At 39.0% G+C, this 24,223-nt stretch overlaps 1 protein-coding gene across 1 annotated transcript in view; it reads right to left on the bottom strand.

The window, feature by feature from the left end:
• Window positions 1-7,058: 7,058 nt before the first annotated feature.
• RTF1 (RTF1 homolog, Paf1/RNA polymerase II complex component) overlaps window positions 7,059-24,223 on the bottom strand; it is a 34,079-nt gene continuing 16,914 nt past the window's right edge. The window contains exons 5-18 of the mRNA XM_083374606.1: window positions 22,474-22,594; window positions 21,622-21,733; window positions 18,997-19,132; window positions 18,421-18,598; window positions 17,366-17,448; window positions 16,781-16,868; window positions 16,583-16,690; window positions 15,163-15,240; window positions 13,764-13,885; window positions 13,416-13,473; window positions 12,107-12,184; window positions 11,351-11,446; window positions 10,494-10,605; window positions 7,059-9,733 (exon numbers count right to left, since the gene is read on the bottom strand). Of these exons, the coding sequence (XP_083230732.1) occupies window positions 9,627-9,733; window positions 10,494-10,605; window positions 11,351-11,446; window positions 12,107-12,184; window positions 13,416-13,473; window positions 13,764-13,885; window positions 15,163-15,240; window positions 16,583-16,690; window positions 16,781-16,868; window positions 17,366-17,448; window positions 18,421-18,598; window positions 18,997-19,132; window positions 21,622-21,733; window positions 22,474-22,594 (1,477 nt within the window). The 3' untranslated portion in view covers window positions 7,059-9,626. The remainder of the gene's footprint in view (window positions 9,734-10,493; window positions 10,606-11,350; window positions 11,447-12,106; window positions 12,185-13,415; window positions 13,474-13,763; window positions 13,886-15,162; window positions 15,241-16,582; window positions 16,691-16,780; window positions 16,869-17,365; window positions 17,449-18,420; window positions 18,599-18,996; window positions 19,133-21,621; window positions 21,734-22,473; window positions 22,595-24,223) is intronic.

Raw genomic sequence — 24,223 nt, 5'->3', positions numbered from 1 at the left:
TGTAATAATGCCGCTTGGGGGGGGCGAAAGCCCTAATAAGCAGGCATATACATAGAATGAAGGCTACTGCTAAGCTTGTAAGCCGCCCTGAGTCTTCGGAGAAGGGCGGGATATAAATGGAATTAAAATAAATAAATAAATAAATATATAATTAATGTATTTCAATTCTGCCTATTTTTTAGAGCAGAGGTCCCCAACCTTTTTGGCACCAGGGACTGGTTCTGTGGGGAGAGGTTTTTCCGCGGACCAGAGGGCACAGGGTTTTGTATGCTGCCTGCATCCCGCAGATGGCGCTTTGCTTGTTTGTGTGGCCTGGTACTGGTCCACGGCTGGGGGTTGGGGACCCGTTTTAGAGGACTACCACCTAATATGTCCTCAAAGCTGAAGAACATCTTTCAAACTCAGAAAAATTATGTTTGTTCTCCTGCTTTAAAGTGACCGCTGTATTTTAAAATGTAAAGGAGTTCCTAACATATCTTCCAGCTAATTTTGATTTACCCAGAATTGCCACAGTCATAAAGCATTAGAAACAATAATGTCTGATAAGTTAACTAAAGAATAACTTTGAAACGCTGGGCAGAATTAGATTTAACCTTTGAGTGTTGTTGTACAAACATATGAATTGTGTATTTGTGTATTCAAAGGATCGAACATGAGCATCTTTATTAAAACCAACCAGTTTATTTATAGAAGTCTATACATTGTAACGAATGCTGCCGAGACATCAATGAATTAAAGCAAATAAACCCATCCCTCCAAATGAGACTGTGGTGTCATCACTCACGGTCACATGCACTTAAGAGGAGAAAACATTACACCTTCATACACAGTTTCATAGCTATCTGAGAAAAAAATACTCCCTCAATGTATTATTCTCACTGAAAAAGATAGTGTACAAGGACTCAACTATTACCTCTGTGAAAAACAGAAACTCATTTCTGAGTTTAGTACATAGGGTATACACTGGGACAGCTACCTCATTCGTGTCTTTAAATTCCCTACTTATTTGAGTAGTTCATCTAATTCAGTATTTTACAACCTCAGTAACATTAAGATGTTTGGACTTCAATTCCTAGAATTCCTCAGCCAGCATTCAATTCTGGAATTTGGTCCATACATCTTAACATTGCTGAGGTTGAGAAATATTGCTCTAACCCAATTGGAGGGGAGGAAACCAATGCTTTATTTACAACTTAAAGAGAAAAAAATTTCTGCACTTTGATTATAAGGCCAATGTCATAAAGTCTACCTCTGGCTGCAAAAGTCTATCATGGACTGCCATGATATAATTAGGTAGAAACATAAGAAGCTAAATCTTTGCTTACTCTTTTCTTTCTCTCATATCACAGCTTTATAGAAATTGGTGGGCAATCAAAAAACCTGTAAAAGTATTGCAAATCTATTTTTCTACATCAGGAATATTAGTACTGGGGATTGGCTACTACAGATGATATTGGCAGGGGGGAAAATAATCAAGTGATAATATTGCTTATTTACACAGCATATCATGATGACTCCCAGTTATACACTGGCATATTCCAAAAATCTATTTTAAAAAATAACAGCCCACAAAAGCTTGAGAAACGTAGCTTGGGGGAAAAAAAGAAAAACAAAGCAAATCAGAATGATTACATATTTACACAACAGTCTGTAAAGCTGTGGACCATCCAGTAAATAAAGCCACACACTTCACACAATGTGACAAAACAATCTACGGAGGAGTTTCCCCTCCCCTTTCATTTCATAGGTTTTACACAGATGTGTGTCCCCCTTGCATTAAATAAGCAATTAAAGAAAAATCAAATTGAAGCATCAAGAAGGATACTCAAAGATCAGGGCCACGAGATTTAAATCTCCGCTTAGATGTAACCATAGATATTCTGGGCTTAAAAATGCTTCATGTAAGGTCTCCTCCAGATTCTTGAGCCAGGAAAGTATCCACTAGTGAAACCTCTCATTATTCATGTACTAAATTCAGTATAACCCACGGTAGTTCATTCTGCATTTTTTGATAAAATGTCTTTTATTTACACGTTGATCTTTACCCCTGAGTGATTATCAAGCAGTCGTGTTACTTATTCAAGCACTCTGCCTGTACAAACCTTTGTTAAGGTTCTCAACCTCACGGGTTGTACCTACCAATGTTATATAGGTCAAATAACTGCAATTTAAAATAATCTCCCATTTCTACCACATCCTTCCCATTCAGCATTTTCCCCCCAAAATATGCAAATGAAAAGATATCCAGCCTAACCTAGAAAAAGATGAGGCCGAGCAGCAAAGGGGATGACCACACATATTTCTGTTGGGGGGGGAGAATGGAAGAGAAGATCCAAGTAGCAGCCAGAGAAGACATAGTGCTCTACCTTCCTATAACAGGTCATTCAAGAGCACATATATTACTGTATTATAAAGCCTGATATGGGAGGGAGAGATGAGAGGGATTTTTACAAAAAGAAACACAAAAGTGTGAACTTGCACAGTTATTGTTAGCCAGGCCTTTTTTGCTTGTTTGTTTGTTTGTTTTTTTAAAAAATCACATTTACTAAATTGCCCCTGCTGTGTCAGATGCTTAAATGTAGCTGGTAGAAATTCCAGACATCTTTAAAGAACTGTGACAAATACAAATTTACTGCAGGTTAAAAATGATTAAAAAAAAACATCTGGAAAAAAGTTCACACAGCCCAGCCCAGCCCACCCCCACAAAAATGTACACTTTCACCCGAAATCTGTTTGTAAATATGTCCCTCTCCAAAGGTAGGAGCAGGGGGAAAGAAGAGGGGGGAAAAGTGCAGGCGACCTTCACAAGAGGTCTTGTGCCAACTGGCGCACCAGGCGAACCTGGGTGAAAGCCCCCCTAGTCACGGCTACTATATGGTCTTCCAAAGTAAGCCGTGAATCTAGGAGGACTCCCAAGTTGCGAGCCCTAACTACGGGGGGTAAAAACTCACCCCCCATAGAAAGAGGTGGAATATTCTGAATGTCCCGGGATGCCGGAATGCACAGCCACTCAGTCTTGTCAGGGTTGAGCTGAAGTCTGTTCCTCCCCATCCAGACCCGAACCGCCTCCAGGCAATGGGACATCACGTCGAGGGCATCACTGGGGTGGTTTGGGGTCGAAATGAAAAGCTGGGTATCATCGGCGTACTGATGATACCCAACTCCAAAACCACGAATGATCTCACCCAGCGGTTTCATGTAGATGTTGAACAGGAGAGGCGAGAGGACTGACCCCTGAGGAACTCCACAAACGAGAGACCTTGAGGTCGACCTCTGCCCTCCTGCCAACACCGACTGCGAGCGTCCCAGGAGATATGAGAACCACCAAAGAACCGTGCCTCCCACTCCCAATCCCCTGAGACGCCGCAGCAGGATACCATGGTTGATGGTATCGAAAGCCGCCGAGAGGTCTAATAGGATTAGGACAGAGCAATATCCCCTGTCCCGGGCCCTCCAGAGATCATTCACCAGAGCTACCAATGTCGTCTCTGTGCTGTACCCGGGCCTGAAACCCGATTGAGACGCATGTAGATAATCCGCTTCATCCAGAACCAGGGGGAGCTGATGTGCCACCACACTCTCAACAACCTTCGCAAGAAAGCCTTATCTTCAGCCCTCCTGAGTATGCAGGAACCAAGTGAAGGCAACAACAACAAAAAAGAAAAAAACTATTTCCTGTTTAAAAGTCACAGTGAAGAGTCAAGAAGGGGGGCACTTCCAGGAAACCCCAGAGCACACTTGGCACCTTCCCCCTTCCCGAGCCTCCCTAGGACTAAGCACCCCTTCTTCCTGGCTCGCCAAGAATGCTGTGCAGGTTCTGAGGTTTTGCTTGATAAAAAATACCAGAAACCAGAAGTTGCCTTCAAGCTTTACGTTTTTATTCAGCTGAACAAAGACAGGTTTCTCTAAAAGAGAGAAAAAGCCCCAGATATCAGAAAAGCCTTATTTTTATACCTTCTTTGATTACATAAGCAATTCACCCAGCAAAGCTGACACACATAAGATAAAGACTTCACCCTTTAAGGCTGGCACACTGTACATAAGAAAGAAGAAAGCAGAAGTAGCTAAAAGGTTCCCTTTTGGGTCTTCCCCCAAGACACCATATGTTCCCTTTTGGGTGGTTTAGGTGTTTCCCTAAGACACCATATGTTCCTGGATGGGTTAGGACATTAGGTGTTTCCTTTGCTGTCCTTTTATGATACTGCATTCATGGTTCTGCAAGTGGCCAGAGATAGCGGGGCCATCTGCACATATTCACAATTGATACTGTCCCCTAAGTCCAGGTCAACATGCTTTGAACAGACGAGACCAAAGTGGAGATGTTTGGCCATCATGCGCAGTGCCACGTTTGGTGAAAGCCAAACACAGCGTATCAGCACAAACATCTCATACCAACTGTCAAGCACAGCAGTGGAGGGGTGATGATTTAGGCTTGTTTTGAAGCTATAGGTTCTGGGCACCTTGCAGTCATTGAGTCAACCATGAATTCCTCTGTATACCCAAGTATTCCAGAGTCAAATGTGAGGCCAACAGCTAAAGCTGAGATCGGGTCATGCAACAGAACAGTGATCCCAAGTGCACCAGCAAATCTACAACAGAACGGCTGAAACAGAAAAGCATCAGGGTGTTGCAATGGTCCAAAGTACAGACCTCAACCTGATTGAAATGCTCCGGCAGGACCTCAAGAGACATATGCATAAACAAATGCCCCACAAACCTCAATGAAGTGAAGCAATGTTGTACAGAAGAATGGACCGAAATTCGCCCACAATGATGTGAGACTGGTAAACTCATACAGGAAATGATTACTTCACGCTATGCTGCTAAAGGTGGTTCTACAAGCTATTAAATCATAAGGTGTACTTAGTTTTTCACACATGGCTCCCATTTTGGTGTTTTTTGTAAAAGAAAAAAAAAGATGACATAGTGTAATATGTCCTATGTTGTTGTTCATCTGAGGTTGTATTTGCCTACTTTTAAGAACTGCTGAGGACCAGCTGATTTTTACTATGTTCTGATATGTAAAACCATAGGACTCAAAGAAGGTGTACTTCTCTTTTTCACATGAGTCTATCTCAGATGATGTGCCATTTCTGAAAGAACAGAGAAATTTTTTGCTTTTTCCATGCTAGTTAGTGAAAGGCTATAGCTCTGGTTTTGCCAAATTACCCCCCAAGATTGGGAATGAATTGGAGTAAGCTACTGTCTGTTCTTCTCTTGATGTCCCAGATTTACTGAATCACGCTATTGTCTCATTTGGCTTACTACATTTTGAGAATAAACTTAAGAACATAATTTCAGTGCTGTGTGGCATAATCAGATACCCAATTATTTTCAGTACCATAGCCTAAATATTGGGTTTTGGTTTTGAGGACCATGATTATTACAGTCAAACCAAGAATTGGAATTATTTGGAGGAAGCTGTTATAGTTCAACTCCTCATTCTATTTTTATAATAAATTGTTGTAGTTTAGGATCCTTAAGTAATGGCTAAATACCATTCAGCATTGGCTATTAATATGTGTTTTTGTGATATCGAAACCTATTATAATATTCAAGGAATTATTTCTGTGGTACTTATTCTAGAATAAGGTAATTATAGATACTACTTTTTCCTCTTCTCAAACTTTATTCCATATAATACATTATTTTCACTAGTATTATAATTCTCATGGCATATAGCAGCCAATGTTGCTTGTTATTCTTTAATTATATATTTCTATCTTTATTTTGGGGTTTTAAAAATAGCAGCAGTTCATGGCTAAGCATAACATGTTAACCAAGGAGCTTTTCTCTTTTCTCTGCTATTTCCCACTTCAAAAGTAATTATTCTTTATTGCTGAAATTACTTAACGTTTTTGCTTGCACTCGATTTTATATTCTGCTGCAGAGATGTGTAACTAGAGGTATATGTGACTTGAAGAAACTATCTAAAAATGGAATGAAACTAAGGGTTTTTTTTAATATGATAGAAGCAAAACACTGTTAATTACATGGAGAGTAATTACAGACTGTGCATTCAGAAGCACACACGCTGATTTATGGTACCAACCCTCTGAACAGACAGAAACTGGACAGCAAGAAATTGTTAGGTACAACAGAAAATGTAATGTTACCTGCTTTCCAGTTGTTCATTTTGATTTAGGAATCTATAGATACAAAGTTCATTTAAAAAGCATGAAATGTATGTTATTTATTCATGTTCATTTATTTATTCATTTATTCAGAGCCTTGGTGGAGCATTGGGCTAATGCCTCCTTAAGTAACACCAGCTGCCTGCAATTAGTGCAGGTTCGCATCCCACCAGGCTCAAGGTTGACTCAGCCTTCCATCCTTCCGAGGTAGGTAAAATGAGGACCCAGATTGTTGGGGGCAATAAGCTGACTTTGTAATAATGCCGCTTGGGGGGGGCGAAAGCCCTAATAAGCAGGCATATACATAGAATGAAGGCTACTGCTAAGCTTGTAAGCCGCCCTGAGTCTTCGGAGAAGGGCGGGATATAAATGGAATTAAAATAAATAAATAAATAAATAAATATATAATTAATGTATTTCAATTCTGCCTATTTTTTAGAGCAGAGGTCCCCAACCTTTTTGGCACCAGGGACTGGTTCTGTGGGGAGAGGTTTTTCCGCGGACCAGAGGGCACAGGGTTTTGTATGCTGTCTGCATCCTGCAGATGGCGCTTTGCTTGTTTGTGTGGCCTGGTACTGGTCCACGGCTGGGGGTTGGGGACCCGTTTTAGAGGACTACCACCTAATATGTCCTCAAAGCTGAAGAACATCTTTCAAACTCAGAAAAATTATGTTTGTTCTCCTGCTTTAAAGTGACCGCTGTATTTTAAAATGTAAAGGAGTTCCTAACATATCTTCCAGCTAATTTTGATTTACCCAGAATTGCCACAGTCATAAAGCATTAGAAACAATAATGTCTGATAAGTTAACTAAAGAATAACTTTGAAACGCTGGGCAGAATTAGATTTAACCTTTGAGTGTTGTTGTACAAACATATGAATTGTGTATTTGTGTATTCAAAGGATCGAACATGAGCATCTTTATTAAAACCAACCAGTTTATTTATAGAAGTCTATACATTGTAACGAATGCTGCCGAGACATCAATGAATTAAAGCAAATAAACCCATCCCTCCAAATGAGACTGTGGTGTCATCACTCACGGTCACATGCACTTAAGAGGAGAAAACATTACACCTTCATACACAGTTTCATAGCTATCTGAGAAAAAAATACTCCCTCAATGTATTATTCTCACTGAAAAAGATAGTGTACAAGGACTCAACTATTACCTCTGTGAAAAACAGAAACTCATTTCTGAGTTTAGTACATAGGGTATACACTGGGACAGCTACCTCATTCGTGTCTTTAAATTCCCTACTTGAGTAGTTCATCTAATTCAGTATTTTACAACCTCAGTAACATTAAGATGTTTGGACTTCAATTCCTAGAATTCCTCAGCCAGCATTCAATTCTGGAATTTGGTCCATACATCTTAACATTGCTGAGGTTGAGAAATATTGCTCTAACCCAATTGGAGGGGAGGAAACCAATGCTTTATTTACAACTTAAAGAGAAAAAATTTTCTGCACTTTGATTATAAGGCCAATGTCATAAAGTCTACCTCTGGCTGCAAAAGTCTATCATGGACTGCCATGATATAATTAGGTAGAAACATAAGAAGCTAAATCTTTGCTTACTCTTTTCTTTCTCTCATATCACAGCTTTATAGAAATTGGTGGGCAATCAAAAAACCTGTAAAAGTATTGCAAATCTATTTTTCTACATCAGGAATATTAGTACTGGGGATTGGCTACTACAGATGATATTGGCAGGGGGGAAAATAATCAAGTGATAATATTGCTTATTTACACAGCATATCATGATGACTCCCAGTTATACACTGGCATATTCCAAAAATCTATTTTAAAAAATAACAGCCCACAAAAGCTTGAGAAACGTAGCTTGGAAAAAAAAAAGAAAAACAAAGCAAATCAGAATGATTACATATTTACACAACAGTCTGTAAAGCTGTGGACCATCCAGTAAATAAAGCCACACACTTCACACAATGTGACAAAACAATCTACGGAGGAGTTTCCCCTCCCCTTTCATTTCATAGGTTTTACACAGATGTGTGTCCCCCTTGCATTAAATAAGCAATTAAAGAAAAATCAAATTGAAGCATCAAGAAGGATACTCAAAGATCAGGGCCACGAGATTTAAATCTCCGCTTAGATGTAACCATAGATATTCTGGGCTTAAAAATGCTTCATGTAAGGTCTCCTCCAGATTCTTGAGCCAGGAAAGTATCCACTAGTGAAACCTCTCATTATTCATGTACTAAATTCAGTATAACCCACGGTAGTTCATTCTGCATTTTTTGATAAAATGTCTTTTATTTACACGTTGATCTTTACCCCTGAGTGATTATCAAGCAGTCGTGTTACTTATTCAAGCACTCTGCCTGTACAAACCTTTGTTAAGGTTCTCAACCTCACGGGTTGTACCTACCAATGTTATATAGGTCAAATAACTGCAATTTAAAATAATCTCCCATTTCTACCACATCCTTCCCATTCAGCATTTTCCCCCCAAAATATGCAAATGAAAAGATATCCAGCCTAGCCTAGAAAAAGATGAGGCCGAGCAGCAAAGGGGATGACCACACATATTTCTGTTGGGGGGGGAGAATGGAAGAGAAGATCCAAGTAGCAGCCAGAGAAGACATAGTGCTCTACCTTCCTATAACAGGTCATTCAAGAGCACATATATTACTGTATTATAAAGCCTGATATGGGAGGGAGAGATGAGAGGGATTTTTACAAAAAGAAACACAAAAGTGTGAACTTGCACAGTTATTGTTAGCCAGGCCTTTTTTGCTTGTTTGTTTTTTTTTTAAAAAAATCACATTTACTAAATTGCCCCTGCTGTGTCAGATGCTTAAATGTAGCTGGTAGAAATTCCAGACATCTTTAAAGAACTGTGACAAATACAAATTTACTGCAGGTTAAAAATGATTAAAAAAAAACATCTGGAAAAAAGTTCACACAGCCCAGCCCAGCCCACCCCCACAAAAATGTACACTTTCACCCGAAATCTGTTTGTAAATATGTCCCTCTCCAAAGGTAGGAGCAGGGGGAAAGAAGAGGGGGGAAAAGTGCAGGCGACCTTCACAAGAGGTCTTGTGCCACTCGCGGGTAAATTCTCCTTGCCTGGGATGGTGGAAAAGCAAAGTGCTAACACTGCTCGGCCACCAACAGATTCCTGCAGAAATCCCGATGCCAAGTTAACACTGAATACATACAGCCAATTCCAAACAGCTGTACTTCCAAAAGGAAAAAATAAAATAAAAATAAAATCCTTCCTCTCCCTAAAAAATAGCGTGGATCCATATTTGTGTATCGCAGGAGGAAAGAGCAATAAGGGAAGTCTATACAGCAAAAAGTCAGTGATTTATATTACAGATGGCTGGCAATTGTAAAGAGTCTCTTCCTAGCTCTGCAGCTGCTGCTCCAACCCAAGAGGGTCAACTGAAGTAGGAGGGAAGAAAATAAAGGGCGAGAGGAGACCTTGTAGCATGCAGGATCAGAAGCAGCAGAGAGAGGGAATGCTCAAATCAGCCCCCGCCTTTTCTTGTAGTCCTCTAGGTTCAGTGATCGCCGAGGGGCACCATCTTTTGCTGGGGGAGCCTTGGAGGTGATGGCCAGTGTTTTGGACTCTGTGGGAAGACAAGGTGCACACAGAAAAAACAACTCAGCCGACTGAAGAAAGCAGAAAGCTGCTGAGTTACGGGCAGCCAAGCCAACATGCAAGTAGTCCTCGACTTACAACAGTTCTATAGTGACCAAAGTTACCATGACACTGAAAAAAGTGAGTCATGACCATTTTTCACACTTACAAGCGCTGCAGCACGTGAGCAAAATCCAGACGCTTGGCAACCGACTCGTATTTACGATGGCTGCAGTGCCCTGAGGTCACGTCATCGCTTTTTGCGACCTTCTGACAAGCAAAGTTAACGGGAAAGCCAGATTCGCTTAACTAACTTAAAACACAGTGGCAGGAAAGGTAGTAAAATGGGGCAAATTAACCAATCTTTCACTTAGCAACTTAAATTTTCGGCTTAATTGTGGTCGTAACTGAAGGACTACCTGTGATTCTCTTTTCAAGTGCTTCAGAAAGCAGTTTTTCCTATCATAATGCCTCTAAATAATGTTGGAGTATAATTCCCAGAGTTCCCATTCCTCAGTCCTTCTTCATTACAATTATTAATTAGTGCGAAATAAGCAGCATGTAAGTTTGACAAATAAATAAGCAAGCAAGCAAACAGATTGCAAACGACTACTAATCACATTAGCAGGTGGTGGTTGCTTACCCACAGCATTAATGGCTTTTGCTCAAATACTGCAATTTTGTGAGAGCAACAATTCCTCTTTTTCTCCCCGTTTACTTTTCATCCCTTCAGAAGCAGCCGCACCTACCTGAACTAGGAACCTGAAGGTCAATTTTCACATCAAAATCATGCACTTTGAAAAGGTCCTCTGAGAGATCACTGGTTGATTTTGAATTCGTATCTTTGTCTTTTCCTTGGCTCTGAAAGAGAAGTAAGTTTTTAATATGATGGCACAGAACTTAAACCATGTAGAATTTATAATAAAGAACAGGTGATGATGTATCTAAATATTTCTGGAAACAGAATCATCTTCTCATGCCCCCAAAGAAATCTTGTTCTATTTACAGAGAAAATGCCATTTTCTCGCAGGGCTGGGGGATCTTTTTAAGTCAGAGACAGATCTGGAATGCTGCAAGCACATCAGTATTTTCTCACAAAAGAAGCTATGCCTGACGCAGAAGACCGACAGGCAAACTGATGAACTTGGTTCCAGCTGTCCCTTTTAACCTTCCAATCAAAGCACTGGCTCGTTCATCGTCGTTACGTTCTAAGAAAACGTAAGCGTACAAATGAATGTGATCCTAACGGCTGGTACTTTGTAGTATGCCAGCTTTTCATTTAGTACTTTAGATATGAAGAATTTAAAAGCAATTAAAGCAGATGGGCCAGTAACCCTGGCAGTCTCTGGGAAAAGTACTGGTGGACAAATTTATGCTCATCGGTTCACATTTGCCCATTCTTGATCTAAGATCGAAACTGCTATTACCTTATAACCGGGATGGGGAACTATGGCCCATGCTGGCTCAGGAATTCTAGAGGTTGAAGTCCATGTCATAAAAGGGCCATAGTTCACCACCTCTGCCTTATATGATTAGAATTCTACAGAATTAAGATTATTTCTTTAAAACTACAGGACAGGATATAATGAATACTTGGAGGACTTGCCTTGGTCATGTCCTTTGGAGCATCAGGCAACACACCAGATCCGTATTTTGCATTTAGCTGAGCAAGTATAGCAGCCTGTACAGCAGGATCCCTGGACTGTGGAAAAGAAGATTTATTATTGGTTGGATTATCATTCCCTTTTAAAATGTTACCTTCATTTTGTGCATTCAATAACTATGTATAATTAAAACTTAATGTACTGTCTTTTCAAATACAATTAATTTTCAGTAATTTTCAAAAGGTTGACCTACTCTAAGAACAGGAAATTGCACATTAATATAATCTCTACCACTTTACTGTCACTTAGAAAGGTAGTAAAATGGTGCTCTTCCTCACACGGTGACAGTAGTGAATAGGACTGAAGGACATTGGTATTTATATTGTGTTTTTCTGCTTTTATAATTTTAATCCACCTAGAATCTGATGGGTAAGCAATATACAAATAACTCTGCATACTGTGCTGTAGTGGCACAGTCGTTAGAATGCAGTATTGCAAGCTAAATCTGAATTCCCACTTCCAGAAGTTCGATCCCTATACCCTATATGTCTTAAGTGCTATTGCTATTACATGGAATTAAATTAATTCTACGCTTTTTTGCATCTGATAATAGACCAAAACATTATATTAATCTTAACTCATCTTAGCTTATGCTTAGTGTTATGTGTGGGATATTTGAATAGCGACTGATAACCAGCATCTCAGATATAAATACCTAATCATATTCTTCATTATATTCAACTTTGCTCTTTACTTACATTTGAGACTATTGTAGGTTTACATTGCCGTCTTGTAAAAGGATCCATTTGCTGGTTTTTCATACTGTGGCTTTCAGCCTTCAAAAACATAGTACAAAGACACATGTTTATGTTAAGCTTCCCGTTATCAGCATTCCTTCAATAACATATAGAGCAGACATGTCAAACACAAGGCCCGGGGGCCAGATCCGGCCCGCAAAGTGGTTTCATGCGGCCCGCGAAGCCATCCTGGAAACAGTGAGGGAACGGCCCCCACTGCCTTGGCCCCTGCCCAGAGACCCTCAGATCTGTCCCACTCCTGCCCAGGCCCCCATAGGCACCCTTGATGCCAACGATGTAGAGCTGGCCATGCCCACCCAGTAGGCCATACGCACTCTGGCCACACCCACCCAGTAGGCCACGCCCACCCAGGCCATACCCACCCAGCCCCCTGAGGGCAACCGCAATGCTGATGCGGCCCTCCATGAAATTGAGTTTGACATCCCTGATATAGAGTGTAGCACTACCATTAGAATTAGGCAGCCTGCTTCATTCCAATTAAGTTCTAGTTTATGTTGGATTCTTAGCTTCCTAGATGCCTCCGATAAGTCAATGTAGGGAAAAGAACCACTAAAGAAGCATTTGGACCATTTATCAAAGGTGAACTATGGTTCTTGGTGACAAAAAAAAAATCATCTCTGCAAGGTATTAGAACAGGGGTCCCCAACTTCCGGTCCATGGACCAGTACTGGGCTGCGAAATGCCAGCAACTGGGCCGCACAAACAAGCAAAGCCCCATCTGCAGGATGCAGGCAGCACACAAAACCACGCCCCCTCCCATCCACAAAAAAACCTCTCTCCATGTAACCAGTCCCTGGTGCCCAAAAGGTTGGGGACCTCTGTATTAGAAAGTTAACATTAATATCTTGTATTTCTAATTAACTCAAAGAATAGGCTCTAGGCATTCTAGATGTTAATTAGCATATCTTAAATGGTTGAAATGAATCCACCCATGTGGGTTCATTATCCACAAAAGCATATTTTGCTTTTTAATCCTAATTTTATAAGTGGACCAGGTATTTTTTTTCTTTTGCAGACTGCCATTTTTTTCTCAATACAAATAGTGTTGTCATTTTCTGTCACCAAACATGAGTACTTTTTAATCAGTTTATGGCTTAAAACTCAAAAAATATTTTGGTATGGCTGTCCAGAAAATCATATACAAAGGAAAAAAGCAGTAGTTTCCCCATATATATCTGTTAAATTCAGAAAGCCACTTTTTCAATAAAAACGTGTTTTGTTTTTCCTTTGCTCCATGAACATTACTTACCACTAAAGCTTTTTCAGATTCCACAATATTCCATTCTCTATTTCTCTGGTTGATATAACTGAGAAAAGAAAGATAAATATTTATCCCTGAATTTTAGTGATTAAACTTTCTCAATCTGCAGTCATAAAGAATCTTCTTCTAGAAGTCATATCTGAAGATGTATTCCTGTTTTCAATAATGGAAAGAAAGCATCATTTCTAAACATGTAAAAAGTTGCTGCCTTACTAAAAACCATTAGCATGATTTCTCTGAGGTAATATCACCATCATCCCTGCCCCAGGTTAAGAAGGGGAGCATAGAAATGGCCTACTGATTTAATTTTCTTCCCAGGTTCTGTTAGATACCAACCTGATGGCTGAAATGTTTTTTGTTCTCTGACGATCTAAGGCTTCTGCTCTTTCTTCTAACTCATTAAGCTGGTCTTGAATCTGTTTTGCTCTGTCCTGATCTCCCAGGTCTTCTGCCATGGCCTTTAACAAAGAATTATTTATTAGTATTGCGCACTCTCCATTTTACCAGCTGTACTGCTGAGAATTAATTAAAAGTTATAATCATGTTTTATTATTATGTCAAGTAGATCTTGATTTAAGATATGTTTCCAGCAACAGATTCTTTGATTATGTTATGTCTAGGAATGAACCTAAATCAGACCCATAGGAATCTAACTGAAACAGTTTTGCATGTTATAGGTAATAATTTTAGCTATTCCCTCACAATGTAAGATGTAAGATGCCACCTATTGGCAGTGATGAAAACATATGAAGATTTACACACAGTCCTCAACTTACAATACAATTGGGATTAGAATTTTGGTCCCTAAGCAATAAGGTTGTTAAGGAAGTCATCGCGTGACTGAACCCAATTTCATGATCATTTTTACTGCAGTCATTAAGTGAATCACACAGTTGTTAATCAACTGGCTTTCCCAATTGATTTTGCTTGGCAGAACCTGGCTCGGAAAGTCACAAGCATGTTCCACAACTATCATATACTGTATGCGAGCAACATATACAACACAACACAACAAGTGTGATAATTGTAACTTTGTTGATGACTCATAAGTCATTTTTCTAATGCTGTTGCATCTTTAAACTGTTGTTAAAGGAACAGTCGTGAGTTGAGGACTACTTATATAGAAAAATAAAGGGAACTATTTTCTTTCTTCATTTTCTGCAAAAGCGAACCTCATAAAGTAGTAAATGTTAAGCAAAATGTTAATGTGCAAGATTTTGAAGGAAAAATCATAGAAGTTACTAGTGGTATACACATAATAAAAATATTTTGAAGAGTTTCTGATAACTCATAGCTTGGCAGAAACAAAACATGCACCCTTTCTGTTGCCCCAAGGTTTCAGTTGCAATTAAGCCTGGAGGGATATTAAGAGTGATTTCATGGTGTCTGTAACATGTGCCCCCCCCAAATGATTTCCAGAAAGAAGAGGGTATTTATTCTCCAGAGTTCCAGGACTCAACCTTTTGCATGGACCATGGACCTGTTTCTTATAGCAATCATGACCAACAGCTCCCAGCATGGTATATATGCTTGGAACAATTCTGCTTGGTCTGAAACTGGAACAAAACAATCCAGTTTCATTCTGAACCCACAGCAAAACATGCATTTTGGTTTATGTACGAACCAGCTGTAAACAGCTGTTCCATGCATAGTACTGTTTTAGGTGCAAGGCAATTTTCTCTCAAGAAGCCCAAGAATTTACTGAAAATCTAGTGCTTTAAGCAATACTATTTACCTTTTCTTTTAGTAACTGAGTTTTCTTCATGGCATAGTTTGGTGGTGCTTTTCGGAATCTTTCCTTCTCCTTTACTATCTAAAATGGAAAATGAGAAACTCAGTATTATATTTAACACAAATTTCTTGGTGGCTGCCCGACAATCTCTGCAGATAACCCTTGTGGCAATTTTTATTTTATTAAACCCTTTACAAGACACATCATATTGCTAATTCCATGGCCTTCTTAACCCTGTATACCTTATTTATATTTATGTAGTACAATAATAATAAAAAAGATTTTAGAACATAATCCATTATATTACATAGTAGGTAAAAGTCTACTGATAGACAAAAAATATTAAGAGTAAGCTCAGCTTAGGAATAATAGAGAAATTTGGTTATATCAATTAGCATAATATATATGCTAACATATGCACCTGTGTGTGAAGCATCTCATAGCTACAAAAAAGTAAAAATGTATACTTTGGGAAATCTACACAAACATTTTACAAATTTTCATGTAGATCTTTCTTTTTAAAAAATCATAAATGAGATGAAACAAACTAAATATCCAAACAAGATCATTTTAAGCAATTTGGGATTTGACAAGAGTTGATAATCCTAAGGAACATCCTTAATAAAGTTTGATTAAAATTTGAAATTAACTTATGCAGATTGTTTTTCCAGAGGTGATAGTAGAAATATCTCCTACTACTTTAAATCTCATCTATTTTGTGTATGTGTGTGACAGGCGGGGGGAGGGAGGGAAGGAGGGAGAAGGAGACTTTGAGTGCCTTGACCCTTGTGACTGCCTGGACAAAGTTTTCTTGTTTTTTTCAAAAGTGGTTTCCTATTGCCTCCTTTGTTAGGCTGAGTGGGTGTGACTGGCCCAAGGTCATCCCGGTGGCTTTGTGTCTAAGATGGGAATAGAAATCATGATCTCCCAGTTTCTAACCTGATGACTTAATCCAAGGGTCCCCAAACCCTGGTGCATGGACTAGCACCAGTCCGTGGCATGCAAGAAACCAGTCCGTTCAAACAAGTGAACCCCCATCCACAGGATACAGGCAGCACACAAAACCATGCCCCCTTCAGTCCGCGGAAAAACCACTGTCCACGGAACTGGTCCAATACCCAAAAGGTTGGGGGTTGCTGTCTTAATCAATACCTCAAAAAGGCTCTCTAAATACAGAATCTTTTTTATTGTGATGCTCAAATCTGATAGGAAAAATAATATCCGTGGAAAAAACAGCGCAGTATAGTCTAATCAAAAGTACTGACTATATCTTTTATAACATATAAATATGGCTTTTAAAATCATGTTATTTTTACAGAACCAAAATATGGCACCCGAGAACATCTCTTTTATAACCTCACCTACCTTTCCATTATGGACCAAATGAATGGTTCCAGCTCAAAAGTACATTTTCTTCATTTACCTCCTCAATGTCTTGGTCATTGAATTTATAGTTGAGGGCTTCTTTGATGGTCACTTCTTTCTTGTTTATTTCATCAAGGGTGGGTAACTGCATCCCAGCAGAAAACATCTAATTGCAACAAAAGTTTAAAAAATATATTAAATTTTATTCACACAGCCCTAAATTCTTGATAAAGCAATCGAAAAAGTAGAAACTTACGGCTTCTTTCCACTTCATGAACTCACTCTCTGTGAATTCCTGATTGGAGACAAACTCTAAGCGGAACACACGCTGGTCATTACCGTGCCTGTGAAAAGAAAAAGATTAACTGTAGCTTTCATTTATCACCCAAATTTTGCAGGAGGGAACAGTGATGAAAGTGATCAAAGCACTCTTAGATTGATTACCTTTTATCAGTATTAAGTCAGTTTGTTTCTACTTTTTCTACAAGAAAATATGTTCCAAATGCACTATTACTGGTGAAAGTAAACTATTTGTCCCAATGGGACAGACACTCTTCACTCCAATATTTGCTGGAAATTCACATTACCCTAGAAACTTACCCTAAGATGAAATGTATGAATTTTCCCTTGATTCAGGATAATTACTCATTTTTTTTTCTATTTTAAAAATATGGAATGCTTCACGAATTTGCATGTCATCCTTGCGCAGGGGCCATGCTAATCTTCTCTGTATCGTTCCAATTTTAGTATATGTGCTGCCAAAGCGAGCACTGGATAATTACACATTTTTAATACAAGGATTCCACCCCCCTCAAGATGATAAGACTTTCAGATATCTCACCTTAACTGCAACCCTTTATTTGTCCTGGTAGCTCCAAGCTGATATACTTTTGCTGTCTCTACAACACCAGTTATTTCAGCCACCTGAAACAAATGACAACAAAACAGATTTGATATAAATCAGGGGTGTCAAACCGCCAGCCTGCGGGCCGGTTACATCATGTGGAGGTCGTGCCCACTCTAGCTCTGGCAATGCGAAAGTCGCAATACGTCTCAACACATTATGTGACGCGGCCAGTTTGACACCCGTGATATAAATTATTTCTAGGGGAAGAAACTGTAAAGGTTTTTGTCCTTACCTTTCATTTTTGAGAATTTAGTCTGGACCCTATCCTTAATTTTTTTAACTGAATTCGACTGCTCAAAAATATTTTAATTATTCAACAACAAAATCTATCTGTCTGTCTATCTGTCTGTCCATCCATCCATCCATCCCTCCCTCCCAAATATATTAGTAGGACAAATAAAGGATGATTCACAACCAATTCTTTGTACTCCTCTCTTTGTTTAGAGCATGGGTCTTCAAACTTGGCCCTTTTATGACTTGTGGACTTCAACTCCCAGAATTCCTCAGCCAGCGTGCCTAGCTGAGGAATTCTGGAAGTTGAAGTCCACAAGTCATAAAAGGGCCAAGTTTGAAGACCCCTGGTTTAGAGCTTTCAAATTGTTCCCTAATGAAATGAAATGGTCACAAAATGAACAGATGATTGAGAGAAACCGACAGACACTGCAAAGATTATTGGTTGATGCTGTCCCATTGGATAAAGTTCTCTCATGCAGTAATGCCAGTTTTACTCTCACTCTGGCATGTGTTGTTGTCAGGCAAAGACGTTTGGTCATGAGTGCATACACTGGTTAGAAAATGATTTTTTTTTAAACAAAATATATTAACACCATATTTGCAAACATATTTATCACTAAATGTGTAGCTGTTATACAAGGGGAGGCTGTACCATTAATTACCAGCTTTCACTTCATCATATTTTGAAAAAGCTCCATGAACAAAACTTGCTTTTTTTATTACTAACATGGGAAAATACACAAGGGTATGCTTACTCTGTAAACTGGTTTGCTGTTGTGGTTTCCTATTCCAATGCGCACAAAGCAACCAGTGACTGTTTTGGCAAAGAAAGGCATGTGACACCATCGCTCCAGTTTGTGTCGGGATAATCGAACCCGATTCAGTTCTTCAGGTAGAGACACTGGTTGTGATTTAGGAGGAATTTCTTCTTTCCTGGTTTGATGGGAAAGCAAAAGCAACTGTAAGGAAATAATTCACATCTTTAAACAGTCTGAAATTACCACATTCATATACTAGAAAATAAAAATGACTACATTAATAAACGTGCAGGCATTTTAATTAAATATATTTTGATTGTTTTAAATTAGGGGCTCAGTGAGCAATCTCTAGAATGCTGTGAGTACCATCAGCTTTATTAAGTTACTTAACTAGATAAGGGAGCCATACATTCTATTATCTATTATATTTACATATCACTTTTGTTCATACAACAATTAACCAGACTATGAAAACAGAAATCATTAAAGTAGTAATGTAAATTTCAAGATCTAAAGGAATATTAAGCATTCAGTTGTATCTGCTACATATCAAAGTAGATATTGGATACTTACTCTTCTTCTTCATCAGAAGATGAAGATCTGGATGAATGATCAGTTTTCTCACTAGATTTATCATCTTCTTCCTCTTCTTCATCATCTGAGTATACTTCACTTGTTTTTAATGGTTGCTTCTTTGCAAGTAACTCAGCTACAATGGGGGGGAAACACATTTTAATGTATAAAACTGTATCTGGATTAAGTCTGCTCCAATGCAATCTGCTCGCATTCTCAGGTCTTTTGAGCACGTTTGTGAATTCTGCCACATGTACATCCAACACTGACAGTAAATTTCAGTGAGAGAATGAGAGTGCTTGTACATGAAGTTGGGCTACAGATACAAATGGAGGATCCTGTTCATGTACCACCTTTCCTGCTGTTCTCCAGGATCATTTCTTGAGCTTGTAGCATAAAGTAGGCATGTGTTAGATCTCTTGGTTGTTTCAAAGAAAGTAAAGATAATATTAAGATGGAAAATATATTCTGAGTCATCTGCTCAGAGATTACTCCCTAGTTCAGATGAGAACTGTCACCACCCAGAACATCTAAAAACTGAGAGGTCCAATTAAAATGGTTTGCCCCAGGCCCTTTTGGATCCTGATGAGTACTTGTGATTTTTCACTAAGCTGACAATTTCATTGAGTACCAAAATAAGCTATGGAGTCTGAAAATGACTAGAGTACTTGGTATGATCACTCCCTAGTAATCTTCCTCAGCCTGCCAATGCCAGATTAGCTTTCTGAGAACTCTGAGAAGATGAAGCAATGTTTGGAGCATCCACAGATGAGCACAGAAAACTTGATTGAGTAGGTGTTAAGAGCTCACGTTCAAGCCTACATAGAGACAACAAAGATGAAGAATCAATCTGTCACCATTGTTATACCAGTGGGTTGTTATAAAATGGCACAATTGGTACAATTTAAAATTGCATGCCCTCTATTGGCGAAAAAAAATAAGCTGCTGTGACAGTTTGCACATTTTTGCAAGAGTTGCTTAAATTTGAATCTAGATGCTTTACAATGTGGTCTAAGATTCATCTTTGAATGAAGTGGATATGGAATCTCTGATATCTGCCCTATCATTTATGGCTTGGATCCATGTTTGGGGGTTTTTTTTGGCTCCTTTGTGAAAGCTGTGATTAGCTGCACTTTGGGGAATTATCATCATCTTTCCAGGAAAGGAAGCCATGCTAAATACCAGTGGGACAGCCTCTTGTAAAGAGGCTTTCCTTGGATCCAGGTATGTTGGGCAATTACTGACATGTTCCTAAAATGATGGTCGAGTTTTTGTTGCAGAATGCCCTACGGAAGACTATATGGAGTTCTTCTACTCTAAGGTTCAGGCCTAGGCATGGGACAGAAATGGCATTTGTTACTTGGAGGCTGAGAGTCAGGATCTGGATTGGGGAAACATTTTCCCCTTATTGAACTTGACCAAATATATTTCTATGCAATAGTTTTGGAACTTTCCAAAACAGAGTTCAGAAATAACGAGACACATCAAAAATAGCTCTTGGCTTTTAAAAAAAATTACAAGGAAAATTAGCTTCATTGTGAAATAATTACATTCACTGAAAGATAATTTAATTCGAGATTCAAGATTCAAGGTGCTGGTGATGACCTATAAAGCCCTAAATGGCCTGGGTCCGGGATACTTGAGGGAACACCTCCTGACAGCATCAAACTCCCTTCGTCCAGTGCACTCGCACAGGGAGGGTCTTCTCAGGGTGCCGCCGGTAAAAGATTGCCGGCAGATAACACCCAGGGGGAGGGCCTTCTCTGTGGGTGCACCTGCCCTCTGGAACCAGCTGCCTGTGGAACTTAGGACCGCCCCTGACCTTCGTTCATTCCGTCGGGACCTGAAGACCTGGCTCTTTGAGCTCTCCGGCCCAGGCTGAGAATTTTTAACTGAGGTTTTTAGTTATGGGATAATTTAATCTTTTTAAAAAATTTTTAACTTTTGTATTTTGTACTGTTTGATTTTAAATACCCTGTAAACCGCCCTGAGTCCTTCGGGAAAGGGCGGTATATAAATTTTATAAAATTAAAATTAAATTAAATTAAATATTGTTGATGAAATCTAAAATATATTTATGAATGTTAAAAAAGCACCAGAGAAGTGATAGCTACTAATTTGAAAATCTGGGAAGGGATTTGACAAATTAATGGGGGATCAAACTACCAATAATGGGCAGTCATTACAGTCACTGCACTATGTTCAAGACACTATAATGCCTTTGAATACTACCACTAGAGAAGGAATTGCTAATGAACATCTCAAAAGCATCTGGTGAGCCACCACAAGAAAGAGGATGATGCACCAGATTAAGTTGTGCCTTCCTTCACAAGAAGGAATATTCCAGAACAATCAGGGATGTTTTTCCATCTTATAAATAATATAGAAATAGTAGGAACCTCAGTGGAATCTACAATGTATGGTTTATGTTCATCCTATCTTTTTTCTTCAACTAAACCAGGGATCTTCAAACTTGGCCCTTTTATGACTTGTGGACTTCAACTCCCAGAATTCCTCAGCAAGCATCCCTGGCTGAGGAATTCTGGGAGCTGAAGTCCACAAGTTTATAAAAGGGCCAAATTTGAAGACCCCTGAACTAAACAATACATGTCTGAACTTACTTACCTGTTCTGTTCTTCCTTTTCTCTCTTTCTGCTTTTAGTTCTTCCATGGCTTGGGATTTCTTATCCAACTTTTCATCTCGTTTTGACCGTCTCTCTTTATTATGTGACATCACCTATAGAAACATATAATTCCAACTATCGTAAAAGATATTTGGTTAGATTTTACCAAGAGATGAGCCTTTACAGTGGTATGTTGCCTTAAGTTTACTCTTTTGTTTTGGCATTTCTAAGCAAAAACCCTTTCTATTTTTCCATATTTTTGTCATATTCATTATGAAACATTTGCTTTTGCTGCAACAGGCAAAGCACAGAAATATTATCACAATTATTTTTATCAAAGACTGCTATACAAATAAGAGACATTATATAAAAGAATCAGCTCAGAATATTTTATATTAAAATACTTGGTTACAGCACTGAGGACTAATTAATTTTTATTTTATTTTTTTATTTTAATTCCATTTATATCCCGCCCTTCTCCGAAGACTCAGGGCGGCTTACAAGCTTAGCAGTAGCCTTCATTCTATGTATATGCCTGCTTATTAGGGCTTTCACACACACACCCCAAGCGGCATTATTACAAAGTCAGCTTAATTGCCCCCAACAATCTGGGTCCTCATTTTACCTACCTCGGAAGGATGGAAGGCTGAGTCAACCTTGAGCCTGGTGGGACTCGAACCTGCACTAATTGCAGGCAGCTGGTGTTACTTAAGGAGGCATTAGCCCACTGCTCCACCAAGGCTCTTCAGTGTAGTTAGATGTAGTTAGATGAATGGTAATTTAAGCAATCTTACAAATATGTTTTAAGTAGTCTCAATTTTTTTTAACAAAGTGTGATTTCTATGTTTCTTACTTGGGATTCCTGGATCTGTGTGAGCTTTTTCTTTTCCTGTTCTTCTTCTTGCTTTTTCCTTTTCTTTTTCTCTTTCTTTTCCTTCTTTTTTGCCGTCTTTAATTTTTTCTTTATTTCAAACCTGGGTTCAATCAAAGGAAAAAATCAGTAAAAGCCTCCAATTAATTTAGGAAGGAGCAAAACTGGTACACTGAATTCAAACTTAATGTAAGATATTATTTTTATTTTTGTTTTCTAGAAGGCATAAAATGATTAAATCTTTTGTAACAGTACATGGCTGTGATATGAGTTACATGGCTGTGATATGGGTGGCATACAAATTTAATCAATCAATAAATAAATTAACAGTTGCAGTAAATGAGATTTTTCAAATCTAAACTATACAAATTACTGGCACTATTAAATACTTATTTAATTCCAAAGCAGAAACCAATATGTAGAATTGAGGCATAAAGCCTTTTTAAGAAGGAAAATAACTTTTGTTATAAATAATGTTCATATATTTTATTTAAGAAATTTATTTACAACTCTATAGCGACTCAGGGCAGTGTACAGTAAAAACATTTGAAACAAAAAACTCCCAAAAGAAAAGCAACATTTAAAAGAGAAACATACAGGACCTGCCATCCACTTTAGCTCAAGGCCTGGGGAAACAGCGACATTTTCAGAGCTTCAGAGACTTTTTCATATGCATCTTGAAAAAGTCAGATGCAGAGCTGTGGAGAATCTGCCCACTCTTCCTGACTAGCCAGTTTAATGGCAAGAAACCAAAGCAGCCTATTAGCTGTCTTGTATAGACTGGATTTCTGGTTTCCTGCTGATAATGGCAGTTGGATCCTAGTAATTTGCTGCTGTTTGTTGCATGCACATGTATTTCTTACCACAAAGGGATATAGATTTGTAAATGCTTTTACATTTGGAGGTTTGGCCAGGGTTTTTTTTTTTTTGAGAAACAGTCAGTTATATTTATTTACATTTATTCTGCATATATTTGGGCCGCACTGTGATGCATTATTATTTCTGCAACATTTATTAATCTCTCAATTGTTACTAGTGTTGTGCAAAATGACTATCATTATATAAGATGTTTTGACTATGGAGACGGCCATGAACAGATTGTGCAGAATTGAGAAGTGCTTCTGTCTATGCCCAGCCCTGGAAAACAGGTGTTCCCAAAAGGTGCTTCAAGCTGGAGATAAGGGTGGAGGAAAGGGTGGCAACCACCCAGCAGCAGAGAGAAAGCGGGCAGACAGCAGCACAGAATTCAGATGAACGTGAGGTAGTAATGGGGGGGGGAGAGAAACATGAACAAGACCAGGTTGGTCACACAGGCTGATCAGACCTGTGAATTCAATTGTGAATGGCTAAGGCACGGGTGTCAAACTCGCCACATCACGTGACATGTCATGACGTATCGCGGCTTTTTTTTTTTTTTTTGCATTGCCAGACTGGGGTGGGCGCAGCTTCCACATGACGCAACTGGCCCGCGGGCCGGCAGTTTGACATCCCTGGGCTAAGGGAAAGCAAAAGAAAGATGGATACTGGAAAAATTATTAGGTGGACTAGAACACACAGACCATGAAGAGGGGAGTAGGGGAAAAGGGACTACATATTCCAACCTTGCCCTCCTTTATACTCATCCATATTAGCTTTGGCTGAAACCTCATTTACTTTGATAGAACGTGACAGACTTACAACGGTGTGACCGAACATCAGAGCAGTAACATTTTAATTTTAATCCATGAATAGA

The sequence above is a fragment of the Vipera ursinii genome (assembly GCF_947247035.1).
Source record: "Vipera ursinii genome assembly, chromosome: 1".
Classification (NCBI taxonomy): Eukaryota; Metazoa; Chordata; class Lepidosauria; order Squamata; family Viperidae; genus Vipera; species Vipera ursinii.
Note: the sequence above shows the minus strand (reverse complement) of the source record. Positions and strands in the feature narration are given on the sequence as shown.